Genomic DNA, 17,250 nt, shown 5'->3' on the forward strand with positions numbered 1-17,250 from the left:
ATGAAGAGAACTATTTCCAGGTGGATCAGGACTCAGTTTGTGGCCCCAGGGCTGCTGAAAATTGAATTTGGTCTTTAGGGAAAGCAAGAAGGTGGGGATGGGATGGAAATGGCAAATAATCATAAATAAAATAGATTGACTTATGGAAGACTAATGTGTTTATTGGCCAGTTCTATTCAGTATAGTTAATAAATCAAGCAGGGCCCTTTAATTGAATGCGGGGTCCTCTGCTTTGGCTGTGGAGGACCTGAGAGTGCCCTAGACCGTTTCCTTCCTATTTCATTTCCCACACTGCAGATATTTATCACCAAGTATAGCATGTTAAATGCCATCCTGACACCAGGGATGAGGCTGTGTCTTGTGATGGCTCTGTAGGTTTAGCGACAAAGAGAACAAGAGATGGATAAATTTAAAGAAACTTGTGAGTGGGATTTTCCAGAATGCATATGTTTAGTGTATATCAGACAATAAGTTTGTGGTTTGGGTTGAAAGTTTTTCATTTTTATTATTTATAGCTTACATGTAGAAAATTTGGTTTAGTTTAATTTTGCCTAAATTTTACTTAGATAGATGGTTTATTTAGAATCCACCCTCCTTATTTCAAACTTTTAGATTTTCTTCCTGATATTTTTGGATTACTTTCTTGTGTTAGGGCATGGCTAGGGCTAACTCACATAGCAAAAGTTTCTGAGTGAGAGAATGGAGGTTCAGCTCATCTTTGGAGAATATCACAGGAGGGCTTCTGTCTCCACAATTCATGCTCACATTTTGGCATTTAAAAAATCAGTATTTGGCAAGAAATTGCTCTCTCCTCACATGGAGTAAAGCAATTTTGGTGGGTACGGCCTAGGAAATGCCAGTTTTAGGTGTGTGTAAAAAATGGAGGCAGAAGTTGGTTATTTAGAACTAAGGTTGGAAATCTTGGTGCTCTTGATGGTGAAGGGCCGGGTCTCCTTTATCTTGGTGTCGTCTGGGCCTCACACAGCATGTGGCACTTCAGCTGTGCTGGGTGAATTGCTGTGACTCGGTTCCCAGGGCCACATATAGTGGCTATGGGGAAAACTTAGATTATCATATGCCTTTTTTTAAAGCAAAGTATAATAAGAAATAACAGTTCTCAGCCTTTTTTGTCCTTTGAGTATTGAGACGCCATAAAACTTTCGCTAAAAACAACCACATTCAGTGGCTGTTTTTCAAAGTGCAGGGGGAATGAAAAACTCCCTCTCTTCTATTTTTCTTCTGCTGCTGAAAATGAATTGCTCTTGGTGTGCCGTTCTTAAATTCGTGTGTCCTCTCTCCATTTTAATCTTATCTATTTTTATGGTGACTGTCGCCATGGTACTTGCGCTCTTTACATAGCACAACAGAGATTTCGGATGTCTGATAGGACAGCTCAGAGTTCGGCTGCAGCCAGCAGAGAAACTGTGTTTGAGTTTTTTTTTTAAAATGAGGTATCATTTGCATACAGTGGAATGCTCAGATCTTAAGTGTGCTGTTTAATCAGTTTTGACAAATGCGTTTTGAGACAGAACATTTCCATCACCTCAGAAATGTTCCTTGTGACCGTTTCCAGATAATCCTCCCCAGCCCAGAAGGACCACAGCTCTGATTTCTATCACCCTAGGTTAGTTTTGCCTACTAGGTTCTTAATATTAGAATTTTGTGTTTCTAAGGACTTTATACATAATGCTTGGAAGAGGTGGAGGGGTGTGTGTGTGTGTGTGTGTGTATGTTTGTGTTTGTGTTTAAAAATCAGCGTTCTATATGGTTTGGTGGCCCTGATGAGTAAATAATTTTTTGGAGCTCGTCTAAAGTGGTGTTCAGATTCTTCCTTCTCCTTAGCCCATGGGATATGGATTTATGTTAGGAATCCTGATTCCCAGATGGAAAAGTCTGAGGCACAGACAGCTAGGCATGGTGTGGAATAAGTGTGATTGGGCAAGGGCTGCCATTATTGGCAAGTGTATGCGTGTGTGTTTGTTGTGTTGGAGAGCTGGAATGCTCAGCTAGAAGAGCTGGAATTGCTCCTAGGACATCCCTTCGGATTACCCAGAAGCCCCCTGACATACTTTCTCTTTTTCTCTGCCTCTTCCTTGAAATAACATAGACGTTTAACAATCCACAGAGTTACAGAGTTGGGCTTGTAATATTGAAACAAGATCTGTGTTGCAAAGTCCGCTGCTTTCCACTGCTGAGCTCTCAGCCTCCTGGGAAGCATGTGTCAGTTTTGGGTAGAAATTGCCCCTAAACACATTACTGAAATGTATTTAAGGAGTCAGTTTCTTTCTTTCTTTTTAAAAAAATTAAATGGCTAAATGAAATTTTCATTTCGCAAGTAGTACATGAACACGTTCTCTGTAGGGGAAAAAAATGCAGACTTTTCAGAGCAAACAAAATCTTCTTTGACAACCACTCCTAATCACAGTGCTTGCCCAGAGGTTAACCACTGTTACGAGGTTGTTGGTATTTTCCAAATGCTTTGCATACTTGTATTTATACCTATAGAACTCGAGAAAAGCTAAATGCACTGCACTGCTAGTATCATGCTGTGCTCCCCTCCCCCGACAGTGTATCTTGGTGATTATTTCCTGTCTGTATATATAGGTCTTCTTGATTCTGTTTATTTCTGCATGGTTCTTCCTTGGAATTAGAAGTCTTCCCCTAATTGAGGGACATTTAAGTTGTTTCCAAATCCTCCACTGTGACAAATGCTGTTATAATAAACATGGCTGCACATGCTTCTTTGTAGCACGTCCTAGTGTTTCTGTAGGTTAGATACCGAGGAGGGGAATTGCCAGGTAATAGGGTACTTTAATTTTATGTCTTAATAAAGACCTGTTATGGGGCCAGCCCCGTGGCTGAGTGTTAAGTTCGTGCGCTCTGCTTCGGTGGCCCAGGGTTTTGCCGGTTCGGATCCTGGGCAGAGACATAGCACTGCTCATCAGGCCATGCTGAGGCGGCGTCCCACATAGCACAACCAAAACGACCTGCAACTAGAATCTATAACTATGTACTGGGAGACTCTGGGGAGAAGAGGAAGAAAAAAAAAGATGACGACAGATGTTAGCTCAGGGCCAATCAAAAAAAAAAAAAAAGCCCCATTACGAGTCAGTTCCCAGCTTAGACTTAATGTAGGCCAGGGCGTACTTGAAGGGTACTCAGACGTGCAGCGGTGGTCTTCTAAGAGCAGGCAGGATTTAGGGTGTGCTGGGTGTGTGCACCCCATGAGTCAGTGCTGGTTGGCTGGAAGGGTTGGTGGGGAGGGCTCCTCTGGGCCCCACAGTTTATTCCATCTGGCTCGCCCGAGGACTTTGCCCTGCGTGTGGGTCATGGTCGTGTGGAGAAGACTCACGGGATGGATGAACAGCATGTTGTGGACTCTGGATAGTAAATTCCAAACCCAGTTCATTCCCTAAGTGGGGACGTTCAGTGCATCTGTGATTCTTCCCTGTGCTGTCTTCGGAATACAAAGTGTGGCTTAAATGCTTAAGCCAAGGGTGAGGCGCTTGGAAGCATTTTAGTGTTCTTAAAAATCTGGAACACTGTCATGTTACTTTTATTAGTATGGTTCATTTTATTTGGAGAAGGGTGGTGTGTCTACACTTCTTGCCATCATCCCTAGATCTCTGACAGCTCCTAGAAAACATGAAAATTCATCATGTCAGGCCAAACTCATGCCTTTAAGAGGCAGTGTGGCAAGGGAGGGCTTGGCTGTATCTCTTGAAGGGCATGGCTGGTGTCATTGGCCACCTAGCTAATGAGAGGCAGAGCCCTTTTGCAGCCTGAATTCTTTCATATGCATTCTCCTTCAGATCCCTTGGCAGATGTAAATGAAAACAGTTCTGGTTCTGACCCTGGGGGAACCCCGCTGTTGCATTCAAACAATTATCCAAACCCAGTAATGCACTTATGTTGTTTTCTTTTGGGGTATTGAGGTGTCTCCTCCTCTGGTCTCCTGCAGGTGTCAGCAGGTGCTCCTGCCGTTTCAGGATTTGGTGACAAAGCTGGCACTCCACCTTATCTCTCCCGTTTGGAGGATTCTGTCGGGGCCCTCCTGCCTTCATCTTTCTGGACTTCATGGCATGCCCTCCCCACCACACGGCCCATTTAGGTGACTGTCCTCTGGTTTTACAAGTCATCCTTCTTGCTGGACAGCTACCAGTGTTCCAAGAGTGGACGATTCTCCAACTTTAGAGTGGGTGGGTGGGCAGTGCGTTTCTTTTTGTTTTTAGTAGTTCTGCTGGACAAAACTGTTTGTTTGTTTGTCGGTCTTTGTGACCACAGTAGGATGACAGTCTGAACTAAAGTGATGAGGAGACCCCTTTACTGGGTTCTGACTGTTGCTACAGAGCTCTTACGTGGTTTCAAGTTTTTTTTTTTTTTTAAAAGCTTGGCACCTGAGCTAACAGCTGTTGCCAATCTTTTTTTTTTCTTCTCCCCAAAGCCCCCCCAGTACACAGCTGTAGATTCTCGTTGTGAGTGCCTCTGGTTGTGCTATGTGGGATGCCGCCTCAGTGTGGCCTGACGAGCGGTGCCTTGTCCATGCCCAGGATCCAAATCAGCAAAACCCTGGGCTGCCGAAACAGAGTGCGTGAATTTAACCACTCGGCCATGGGGCGGCCCCAGGTTTTTTTTCTGAAGCCTATTATACCGCTCTTGTCGATTTAATTCACTGGTTGCTCTTTCTCCTACTTGCACAGTCTTCCCTGTAATCTTCCTGGAAGCCTGCCTCTTCTCTACCCAGAGTTCAGTGCCTTTTTTTTTTCAGGCTGACATTTACTGAGAGCTCTGTGCCAGACACGGTGCTCAGTGCTCGAGGTGCGTGTTTTCATTCTCTCCTGGGCTCCTCTCTCAGACCTGGAGTATTAGAATCTCTATGAAGAGGAGCTTGGTGACTCTCAAAACCAAGGCACTGTTGAAAAAAATTGCATTGCCTCATCATAGCCCCAAATTATCCTTTGGCGTAGGAGCCAGTGCTTTCACTGTTTTACACGTGAAGAAACTGAGGCACAGAAAGGCCAGGTAATTTGCTCAAGGTCACAAAATTGGGAAGTTAGAGCTCGTTTGCAACCCTGTTTCCTGGTGCATCCTCTTTGGGGTGTTTGAACAAGTGTTAAGTAAGAATAACTGTAGCCCTGCTCCTGGGGGAGCCCCATAGTTGATACTTTGCTATCTTAGTGCCCATTGCATTTCCCCTTCCATGCCAAACCACCACCACCACAGTAATCTCTCCGTGAGTCAAGTTTTCACTAACAAGGAGCCTTTAAGAAGTCATCCAGAGCCAGCCTTGATGGCCTTGTGGTTAAAGTTCAGCGTACTCCACCTTGGTGTTCTGGGTTCGGTTCCCAGGTGTGGAACCACACCACTCGTCTGTCAGTAGCCATGCTGTGGGGGCGGCTCACAGAGAAGGACTTACAACTATACACAACTATGTACTGGGGCTTTGGAGGCAGGGAAGAAGAGGGAAAAAACACGTGAAGGAAGATGGGCAACAGATGTTAGCTTACGGCAACTCTTTCCCTGCCAAAAAAAAAAAATGTCATCCAGTCTAGCTTCTTACTCCTCTTGCTTGTTGCATAATTTTCCTGTATAATATAGTAGAAAGAGCATAGCTTTTGGAATCAGGCATACTTGAGCTCACATCTTAGTTCTGTCACTTTCCAGCTCTGTGGACTTGGGAATGTTCCCCAACCTCCCTGAGCCTCAGTTTCCTTATCTGTAAGATGGAGGAGCTGATGGTACTTATCTCATGGGATTATTGTGAGGGATGAAATGAGGCGCAGTCTGTGAAGTGCTTAGCAAGTGACCGGCACATCAGTCTCTGATAAGTGGTAGCTCTTAGAACATTCTTGAAGGAACGTCAGTCTATCTTCCTGTTTTATTTCCTATTTTCTCTTGCCTGTGACTCTGTAACAGTTCTACTGAGGTAGTTAGATGCAATTTTGTTGCTTGTGAACATCCCACTGCCTTTTCCCTGAAAAGGTTCTAGTCTTCTGCCTGCCTGCCTGCCTGGCGCAGCGGCGAGACCCGAGGCGCTCCTCGATCATCCTCAGGCAGGTGGGGGCCCAGCAGCACTGAGCAGCCACGGCCTGAGTGTCTTGGCCTGCTGAGCGCCGATTTCATCCTTCACTTCTCTCAGAGGGCTACTTGTGGGCCATCTGGTCTCTGTGATTGATCCACATTTATTTTGTCGCTTTGGCTTAGAAAATCCTCACCAGTGAGCATGCTGATCAATGCTGCCCCTCAGTCCATTTCAGGAAAAACACCCTGAGATCCTGAGCTGGGACTGAGGTGACCTCTCATTCAGCTTGTTTCTCCATCTCTATTCGGTCTTTGAACTCATCCTCAGCCCCACAATTATTGGGGCATGAAGATTCCTTAAATGGTCTCCTCCAGAGAAAGGGACTTCGGTAGTGGGTCATGCCTTGGGCAAGCCCCCCCCCCCCACCGCCTCGTGCTCATTTTTCACCGCGTATTTAAACAATCTTCCTTTGTGGTGTCTATAGTCTCTTCACTTAGGCTGACTTTCTGTTTTCTGGGGGAAACATGTCTGTCTCCCTCACCCTCCAGTCACTCAGATTTTTTTAGACTCATAACTTTTTTTTGACTTATTTAACTTATGTCAAACCCTTAAAATTTTAACACGCACATTCATCTAACTTTATGAGTTTAATCCTAAAACCATCTTTTTGTCAGTCTTCGGTGTCGGATTGCTGCATATTTTTTGCATTTTCCTGAAAGAAGCAAATTCTGATTCATTCATCTAATTATACAGCACGAGCATATGAATGTAGCTCTGGAGCATATTAAGTGCTTGTATAAACAAGCGCTGGATGTGTGATCCAGGTGGGAGCTCAGCCCTAAAGTGCTTTGAGGGTGGGGTCTGAAGCTTGGGCTTCTTACTCATTCTGTTCAGTTCATCGGCGAGAGCCTGGTACATGTGTTCACTATCAGCAGATTTTTAAAAACACTGGTGTGTATTCTATATTGCTCCTTTCCCTGGGTTTCTGGTGAGTCGGTGCCGAATCGTTTCCCCTGTGGGTCTGCACTGCCGTGGGCCGGATCCGCCTCCGGGACAGCTGGAACAGGTCCTGGGCGCCTGCGGGTGGGGCACAGGTTTGGGAGGAAGGCACTGGAGGCTGCTCAGGGAGGCTGGCCCAGCCTTGCCTCAGGGAGGCTTGGCCACAGGCCTTGAACCACCCTGGGCAGGGCCCCAAGACTGTGATTTCGGTGGGGGGAGGAGAGCAGGAGAGGGACCGAGGGTGAGGTGAGTGGCCAGGTCACATGGGGAACGGGCAGCAGCCAGGCCCTGGCTTTGGGCCGCAGGGGCAAAGCCGGCTGGCGTGGTGTTGAGCTCTAAGGACTGAGTCTGGGGGTTGGGTCCCTGTGGCCAGCAGGCCTCTAAGTGGAATATGTTGGATTTCTCGGTTCCCCTATCTTGCTGAAATCAGTTTTGTTGTGATTGCAATTAATTAGTTGCTCACCTGTGGTCAACTTCTTGATTTCCTTTAGCGTCAGTGGTTGTATTACTCGTTCTGGTTAAATATCCTTTCACAATCTCACTTCCCAGATCCCGGCTCAACAGTGGCGACTAAACATTCAGAGTGGCCTGTTGTGTTATTTAGCTATCTAGCACCAGTCTATGATAGGAGAGCAGGGGAAGGAAACGCATCTCTCGAGTTCCTTCCAGATGCTGGGCACTGCTCTCATTTTTTTACAGGTGAGGCAGGAAATTGAGGCTCTGAGATGGTGGTGAATTGTCATAAGTCACACAGGTTGAGGTGATGGGTCCATGTCTCTGGCTGCTGTCTGTTCTTTCCCTGGAGAAGTGCCCTTGACAGTGTGCCTCAGTGCCTTGGCTTAGCTTCCCTGGCACATGCTGTATATCCATTTTGGTAAGCCAGTTTCAGCTCCTCAGCGCCATCCAGCCTTTTTTGCCTCAGCCACAGCACTCCTGGGGGATGGAAGCATTCTCCTTGGTTTTGGGAGAAATGCTCCAATCCTGGGAGAGCAGAGCAGAGTCTCCCAGAAGAAGGTGATAGAGTGACAGGGTGAGGAGCTGTCCCCCATCCTGAAAGAGAAAACCTGTCTAATTAATTGAGGAGTCAGAATAAAGGGAAAAGTTGGGTTAAAAGTTGATCTTCGGAAACCTGGCACCTCCTTTCTGGCCAGAGAGACCTGTTCTTATGGGCCAGTCAGCCATCCTGGTCTTGGAACGAATTCTGGTATCCAGCTCCTATTTCAGGTTTTTAAATGTTATCAGCCACTTGACTGTTCTGTTATCCCAACAGCACACGTTTCTTATCTTGTGACTTACAGTTCCCAAGATTACAACTGATTTCCTGGTAGCTTAGGTTTTGCGTGGCTCCCTGATGAGACTGGGATTCCTGAGAGGTGTTTGAGTGGCAGCTCCATCCCTTCCCTCATCTGTCTGTCTGTTCTGGTTCGCTGTCTCTGGTTGACCCATCTTGTCTGCCTGTGCATGGTTTCTCATCTTAAATTCTGGACCTCACACTCCTAGCCTGGACCCCAGACCAGGGGACACCGTTCTTGGGCCCCTGCAGCCCTGTGTGCTCTGATTACCTGCCACGGAGGGGGCCGCTGCCTTTTGATCACCTGCTGATTCCAGCCAGGCAAGGTCCCAGGTGGCTCTCACCCCCCTCACACGCCCCACTGTCTGTTTGTTTAGCATCATCAGGGAATGTGATTATTCATTCAGATAACTTTGGGGTTCCAAATAGTTTTTCTACTTTAGCTACCTAAATGAAAAGAAAAAAAGTGGAGTCTGCATTTCTCTGCCTTCTTAAAGGAGTGAGAACGTGAGAGAACCTTTTTTGGTGGTCTCGGGATTGGCGCCTCAGGCGTCATTCCTGCGCAGGCTCCCCTTTCTGGCTTGTGCACACTCAGGGCCTTTTGCTTGTGGGCTTTTGATTGTGAGGGTTTTTAAACTCTCACTTCCATGTTTTGTATTTTGGGGTGGTTCTTTTGTTGCTAGCTTGTGCTGTTCATGACTGTAAGGATCTCTGGTGGGTCCCTTCTTCCCAGTGAAACGCACACTTTCTTCCTCGCAGCACAGTGAGGATCAGACAAGGCAACATAAAGGCGTCAGGGCTGTGAACTCCAGAGCCCCTATCCTGAGACCTCTCTTTTGCTGGGTCTTCCCTTGTGCAGAAGAGAGACCTGGACCAGGGAGGGGCCAGGAAAGCTGCAAATGCCACAGTTCGCTAGCTTGGGCAACTAAGGGACCTTCTTGAGGAACCTCAGTTTTCTCAGCTGTAAAATGAGGATTATATTGTCCCTCTATATTTTCTTGAGTTGCTAGGAGGTTGGGAAAAAAAGGAAGCCCCCAAATGTGTGTATTAAGGTGAGTGTGGACCCAAGTGCCGTTCAAGCATTCATTGGTGGTTTGAGCAGTCCCTTAGAAGCTTATTCTGAAAACTGCCAGAGAGGGCTGCTGGCTCTCCTGGAGACATTCAGCTCCTTCCGGCCACTCTGAGTGAAGTGCCAAGTCAGCAGTCGTCCATCTCCCCACCTCCTTCAGGAACCCTCATGTAGTTTTAGCACAGTTCAAATCTGGTTTAAGCACGGTGCACACACCCACAGGTACACATGTGCATGTGTGCCCACCACCCCTCACATGTTCAGAAACAGTGCTGGGTGACCCTCCAGCTCACAGCACAGTTACAGGCACGCTGTTACTTGGACCTACTTCCTGCTAGAGATGTTCTCTCCCTGTTTTCAAGAAGACACTACTGTCTTAGAACCGAGTTTGAACACGATTTGAAACTCTATCCTTGCTTTTGATACCTCTGTCTTCATTTTAGGGCAAGCAAGCAGCAAGTATGATTTCTTAGAACACATTATTTTTGAGTCTGGTGTTGTCCTCACCCACGGGAATATCATCGATTTGAGATTATGAATCTGCTGGGATAAGCAAGATATGGTCTCTCCCCTCAAAGGGCTTACAGTCCAAGAGAGATGTAGTCCTATCAATCCTAGTAGGAATGGTTACAGAGTACTGAGCCCTAACTAGGTGCCACGTGCTGTGCTAAGAATTGTTTTGTTCCACGCAGAGCAGTGTGTGCATGACAGAGCAATGAACCAAGGGCGCTGGTGGTTTGAAAGCAATGGGGAGCTAGGTGTGAGTGCAGGGGAAGTGTATTTGAGTAGAGCTGTGAAAATGCTGTTCTCCCTGCCAGCAGAGCAAACAGAACCATTTCTTTTACTTGATTGAATGACTGTTGTGCAGTCAGACAACAAAAGTGTTTGTTGATCAGGGTCATTTATTATTTGCTGGAGAAAATTCAGTGTAACCACATCAGCTGACCTGTTTCTGTGGTCCATCTGCTGGAATATGAAAATAGCACTGCTATGTGGGGCCCTTATTTTCCCTCCCATTATTCTATTACACCTAGTACAATAATGGGAAGGCTGGATGCTCACTTACAGGGGATGCTGTGGAGAGGGTTCTGGTCCCGCATGGGGGATGGGCAACCTTTAAGGTCCCTGTCAATTCTGAGAGTCTGTCATTTTAATTTTACTGTTAATCTAAGCTATTATACATTGGTGTAGTGTAATCTGTTTTTTTTTTTTTTTTTTTAAAGATTTTATTTTTTCCTTTTTCTCCCCAAAGCCCCCCGGTACATAGTTGTGTATTCTTCGTTGTGGGTTCTTCTAGTTGTGGTATGTGGGACGCTGCCTCAGCGTGGTCTGACGAGCAGTGCCATGTCCGCGCCCAGGATTCGAACCAACGAAACACTGGGCCGCCTGCAGCAGAGCGCGCGAACTTAACCACTCGGCCACGGGGCCGGCCCCGCAATCTGGTTTTTAAAAACCTTCAGAAAGAGATAATAATTAGGATGCCCTGAGAATCCAAATGGTCATTCTCTGAACAGCTGATTTAGAAATGATGGTATTGGATCAGTCGCTGATATGCTCACTGCTGTGTATCTTTAGCTTGTATTGTGAAAATCTACAATGCACACCACACATTTTAAAAATGGTATAACACAGCCTGATAAATAACTTGAGAGATCTAGAAGTTTTAGCTCAGGCCTTGGCTACTTTCACAGAGGTTTGTATTCAAAGCCAGAGTCCTCTGGGAAGAAAAGGTCAATATATGCTCAGTGAAGTGAGTATTTTTTGCTTTTTCTAAATGAGCCCAGGAGAAAATAAGGCTTGAGAACCAGCAGGCAGTATTTGGCTGGTGATGATGGAGTGTGAGAACTTGCTTTTCCCAGAGTTCAAGGGTGACCTGCAACTGAGAGGATCCCAGACATATTTGCATATAACCATAGATGTGCTGCACATGTACACGGCAGCTCTCAACAGCGATCAATTCTGGCTAAGAATTGCTGAGAAATGAATTGTTTGGAAATCCCATTGTCCATTGAGTGCTGTCGTAAAATAAGAGATGTGGTTTGCTGCAACATCTTGACCTTTGGATGAGCTTAGAACACCACACTGAAAAAAGTTAAGTGAAAACTTTACAGATTTAAAAGAAAAAAACAGCAACTTTCTGATAAAAGATTAAGAATGTTATGTGAAATAATAGTGAAAGAACTGAAAACTCAAACCATTGATCTGTGCAGTGGTTACCCAGTGGAGATCATAAAATAGAAAGCTGAGGTTTAGTAGAGAATCTGAAACTCTTGGCAGAGGGTTGACGTCCTTCCCCTTGATCCATAAATTGTTCATTAGAGAGGAAGCAGGCACCCAAGGTTTAGCACATGGGAGTCTTACTCTAAACTTCACTCTCCTCAGCTTAAAAAACAGAACAAAACAAAAACCATTAGTTTTGTAATGAATCACTGTGACTTATGACCTGTGTCCTAGAAGTGCCACTAGGTGATGTCATGGCTTGCTGCAATGTCCCTGGGTGGGAGGAGAGAGCAGCCATTGTGTATGAGTGTGTGCACACACATGTACATGTGCTCAGACGTGGTTGTCCGGCAACAGTCACATGTCAAATAGCAATTTGCAACCCAGACCCACAGAGAGCATTTGTTTTCCTATTCTGTCTGTTCCAGTTATTTAACTGATGGCAGATGTCCTCATTAAGGACTCTTAGCACATCAGAATATGTTTGCTGAGCCTGGAAAAGGGCTAACCCTTTTTGGACATTGACCAAAATATGTATTCTAGGGTAGCCAACCCCTCCTATTGGTGACAGTGGTAGGGATGAGAAGAACAAGAGGGCTCAGGATCCCCTTAAAACTGTACATCAGCAGGAAAGTCTTTTTTTTTTTTTGCATGAGTTTATGTTTCAATCAAGGAATTCCTGTAAGTTGTGAATGTAACATCATAAAGTGGGATTTGGCTACATGTTGAAGCATTGTTAGTGTTACCCTGAAATAGATGTTGCTTGATTTTGCTTTGCTGCATCAGAACCATATGGCATAGGGCCGGCCTCATGGCCGAGTGGTTAAGTTCATGTGCTCTACTTTGGTGGCCCAAGGTTTCACCAGTACAGATCCTGGGTGTGGACATGTCACCGCTCATCAGGCCGTACCGAGGCGGCGTCCCACAGGCCACAACTAGAAGGACCCACAAGTAAAATATACAACTATGTACTGGGGGGGTTGGGGGAGAAAAAGCAGAAATAAAAAAGAATGGCAACAGTTGTTAACGCAGGTGCCAATCTTTGAGGGAAAAAAACCCAAAACCATATGGCAAATTAGGGGATGATTGGTTTATACAGACCATTGATAGCTCCGAAGAAAGAAACCAACAGAGGAGTGAATAGAAGGAGACATCAGAGAAGAGAGGTTTGAAGGAAGCTACAGATAGATTGATAGCAGCATGCTGGGGGGGATGGTAAGGACCCTCCATCCGAGCTGAACAGTAATGGGCAATCCTGGAAGGTAACTCTAGACCCTAGAGTTCCTCCTCCCAGCTGCACGCAGACGTCTGTAGGTGCTCGAGTTCACCTCTGAATCCCTGGAGGACTCTGTTGATTGTGTTCTCTCTGGAGCCATGTCTGTAATATCAGGATGAGTGTGCGGTGGACACAGGAGAGGCAGTGAATCACACCTGGTGATGCTGCTCAGCTTGCATTTAGTCTAGATTTGTGTTTTTTTCTTGCGTGCTATCAATCCCCAGTATGAACTTGGCTAAAATTTTCCTTAGCTTTTGGGATTGATTACAGTCTCTTTGTGCCCTCTCAGAGGGCAATTTGTGTATAAAGGTCTTCCCAAGCCACTAAATGATTAACAGTGACTTGGACTGTTACTTTAACATGTTTTGACTAAAACATTGACCTTTATTTTGTAGGTAGGAGGCTAAGGTGCAGGTGGAAGAGATTTTCAAGGAAGGAAAGTGCACGAGGAAATGGAACTAGAGACTTGCAGGATTGGGAGCTGTGTTTTTCCATTATGGTTCACTGACATAGGAAAAGAAAATACCATGTAGATGAAAAGCAGCTTAACTGAGTGTTTTATTTTGAGAGATCCTAGACGCACTGGAATAATGGCAGGATTGTAATCGTTGACACCAGACAGACATGAGTTCAGCCCCCAGGACTCAGGTTCCTAGTTGTGTACCCTCAGCATCCGAACCTCCCTGGGGTTCAGTTTCCTCATCAGAAATAAAAGATGGTGTTTCTCTCAAGTCGTTCTGAGGATTAAATTAGATATAATTTGTGAAAGTGCCCATTAGGCACTTAATAAAGGCAGTTTCCCTTCCTCCTTTCTCTTCTGCTTTTAAAAATTAAGATTTGGGTGGTCTAAAAATAAAGCAAATAATAAAATGCATTTCAGTGTGGAATTCGGGCAAGTTAAAGGAGAAAAGCCAGAGAAGGACAGGAAGCGCCCGTGGGACCAAGCCGGAAGAGGGCACGCTCCCCAACTCTGCAGATCCAGCAGGCTTCACAAACCAAAAAAAGTATTCTTTAAATTAAAAAAAAAAAAGGGTTTCGAAAACAGCATCAGAGTTTGTTAGCCAAATATTTCAGTCTCTCTCTGGAGACTGGAAGCCAGGAATTTTGGAAATGCTACCCTTTCTTCATTTTTGGTGGAGGAAACCTCACACTTCCTGCTGGGGAGCGTGGGGGAGGCCGCCATGTTTTTGGTCAGGAAGAGGGCCGTCCTTTGAATGGATGGGTGCTGCCACCTGCTGTCTCCCCGTGGCACTGCGGCTTCACCTCTAGCTCTTCAAGAGCTCGATGAAATTAAGCCGAGAGTCAGGGCTTCTTATTTCTGGCTTGAGACTTCAAGGATCACGGTAGGTGACTGAGTTTCTCAAACCAAGTTAGCTTAGATATACATTTTTTTCTTTTGTAGTGGTAAAGCATTTGCTCCCTACGTTTCTCTTCCTCTTTATTGTTATAGTAAAGCTTTCCCATGGTGTTACTGAGTATAAAGTCACTGGACAACTGAACAGGAACTCGGTAGGATGCTTTGACTTCGACCTTTTCCTACCTTTGCTTTGCTTTCTAGGGAATTCAGGATGGAGACACCATGCGATCTGATTCCAGCCCTGGAACCTCTGAGTAAAATACTTGTAAAAACGAGCCAAACCCTTTTCCTCAATATTTGCAACTTTATTATCTTTTAAAGGTATTTTTCCCACTCCTGTTTTGTTTTTGTGGAGATATTTGCTTAGCATAATTTGCTGGAATGACCGGGAAAGAGCCCAGGGTTTGGGAGATGTTGAGATGGCATGAGACCCAAACGAACCTCTGAGGTGTTTTTGGACAAGGGAAAAAGTGAAGAAGGTTTACGGAACTGTTCAAAGACAGTTTGAACCCATAGCTGTGGTGACAGTTTTCGTCTGGTGTGAGTGCGGCCAGGAGGGAGAGGCGGGAGGGAGGAGAAATGTGGCTGGAACGGTCTCTTGACATGCCGAGCTTAATAGGCTGGGGTGGAGTTAGCCTGGTGGGCGTTCCAGGTAGGCAAATAGCATTGGTATTGAGGTCCATGAAAATCCTAGTATTTTATACCTGCCACAGCACTGCGGATGTGCTTTATCAGTTGCTCAAGTGGATACTAACTGAATAAATGAGTAGGTGGGGACAGAGGACCTGGAACATCAGAGAGCAGAATTGTGCTAGGGGACCCAAAGGAGATGCACCGCAGGATGGCTGAGGAGCCACGAGCGCTCTGGAGAAGGCAGGCAGTGTGAGTTTGCCAAGTGCCGGGTCTGATCCCTCCCCTTCTGCTCGCAGACCCAGGCCTGGGAGCAGCCGGGCCCCTGGCAGGGATCCACCCCATGACCTGTGCAGGAGCAAAGGATTCATATTTGTGGTGGTGGAGGGACTGCAGAGTTCTGGCCTGTTTTTGTACGACCAATGGCGGTCAATTCTCAGGAGTTGGCAAGAATGAAGGTGGAGAGAAGGGCAGCTAGTAGGCTGGGGACAACGAGGGTACCGATGGGGGTTGTGAGTACAAAGCTTGACCCTTCGGATGTTGGGCAGTACCTTGAAGCCAGTTTGTGACATAGATGGCAGAGATGGAAGTCACTGGAGTCAAAGGAGATGAGGAATGGGGAAGTAGAGGCCAGAGGTCATGGGTCCCAGGCAGAGCATATCTGGAAAGAGGAGGGGGAGCACAGTGTAGTCCTGAGAAGCACACTTTGAAGTTCGCAGGTCTTGGGGTCCCTGACTTGGCCTTTTACCAGCTTTGACCTTCATCAAGTCTCTTAATCTCTCTGAGCCTCTGGTTTTTTTTGAGAGCAGAACAAGGCTGGATGCTAATGGTCCCTGCAGAATGCCAGTACAGCACTTAAAACAGTCTAGCACATAGCAAACGCTCTTAAGTGTTAAGTAGGAATATACTGTCTACACATATAGAAGAGGTATTCGGAGGTGAGCCCTCCAAGTGACTTGGGGTTAGATGTTATTACTTAATGGGGAAAAAAAGGTACCATTCATCATCTTTTTAAGAATCTGAATGGTAAAGTCTAATACAGAATTAATAAGAAGCTTGTGCCCAAAATATTCATTCCCACTGAGGCTGGAACTAGATTGGACTTCATCATAATGATGCTCCTTTGCATTTCTGTCACGCTTTACAGGTTGTGAAGAGCTTCTGCAGGAATGTTCTCATTTGCTCCTCCAAGGTGCTGGTGAGGGGAGTGTAGGCATTGTGATGTATAGATGAGGAAACGCTCTGAGTGGGACTGACCACGTGGCCTGAGGACAGATCTGTGTTTTCCCTGCGTCTCACTTGGCAGGTGGGGTGTGGGTCAGGGGAGGGATTTCCCACGAGCAAGCTTGTGGACTGATTCGGGTCACTGAGGGACCTATAAGATAGAGTTCCTCTTTTCTGGAATGGTGTAGGTGCCTGAAGGTCAAGGGGTGGCCCCTGATGGCCCTGCCCAGCCCTGGGGCTTGTTGAGTGCCAGTGTGGTTAGGACCCTCCTCCCAGGCAGGAGGATTTTGACTAATGAAGTGTCACACCAAGGTTTCTAGTTCTGATCTCCTTCCTAGCTCTTCCTCTCTATAAAATGCGAGGATAGCCCTACCCGATTTCCTGCTTTCTGGAGTATGACAAGTGGGGGTGTGTTGATGCCTCAGAGCATGCTGGAATGATGTGTGCCATTTGCAGAACAGCTCCTGTAGGTCATGAGATGAACGCACTGAGGCCCGGAATGGTCTTCCTTGTTCAAGTGAGGGCTGTGGTCCTACGTGTCCCTCACCCCTGAGTGGTTAGTGGTCTGACGCTGGGTGCTGTTGGAGGTGGCGTGTGGGCAGCTTGGACACCTGGACTTGAAGTCAGGAGACCAGATCTCATTCAGGCCGTGGCACCAACTACCTTTATCACTGTGAACAAGTCGCTTAAACTCTACGCATTAGGTTCCTCAAGTGTGAAATGAGGAGAGTTAGCGTGGCTCGTTTTTGTGGCTCTTTGCAGCTTTGAAGCCAGTTGAGCTTCAGAATCTGTATCAGCAAATGTCCTCATGCTTTGACTTAGCCGTATCACATCTAGGAACTTGACCGAGGAAGTGGTCGTTGGTGTGTGTGCTGAGGTTGAGCTCAAAGATGCTCCCTGCAGGCAGAGCAGTTTGAACAGCGCAACACCGGATGTAGCCCTCAGGTCCAATAATAAGGGATTTGTTAAATTGGTGATGATACATCCACCCGAGAAAATAACTGTGTGGCTTCTAAAAGTGTTTTTATACAGTAACACTTAATGATAGAGTAAAACCTACACAAGATATCAAGTGAAAATTCACTTTACCCAACCATGATCCCATTTTAGTAGGAATGAAAGTATATAAATACACGTATAGAAGAAAGCTTGGAATGCTATG

General features: G+C 46.1%; 1 protein-coding gene across 3 annotated transcripts in view; it reads left to right on the forward strand.

Annotated features, from left to right (window-relative positions):
- Nucleotides 1-3,971: 3,971 nt before the first annotated feature.
- Nucleotides 3,972-17,250, forward strand: part of ZNF395 (zinc finger protein 395) — a 28,963-nt gene continuing 15,684 nt past the window's right edge. The window contains exon 1 of one of the 3 annotated variants that reach the window (XM_046656294.1): nt 3,972-4,111. In XM_046656294.1, coding sequence (XP_046512250.1) covers nt 4,083-4,111 — 29 coding nt within the window. In that variant the 5' untranslated portion in view covers nt 3,972-4,082. Of the gene's footprint in view, nt 4,112-13,815; nt 14,556-16,045; nt 16,171-17,250 lie in introns of those variants that run through there. The other 2 variants (XM_046656295.1, XM_046656296.1) reach the window with 2 other exon arrangements.

This window comes from Equus quagga, chromosome 3, assembly GCF_021613505.1.
Source record: "Equus quagga isolate Etosha38 chromosome 3, UCLA_HA_Equagga_1.0, whole genome shotgun sequence".
Classification (NCBI taxonomy): domain Eukaryota; kingdom Metazoa; phylum Chordata; class Mammalia; order Perissodactyla; family Equidae; genus Equus; species Equus quagga.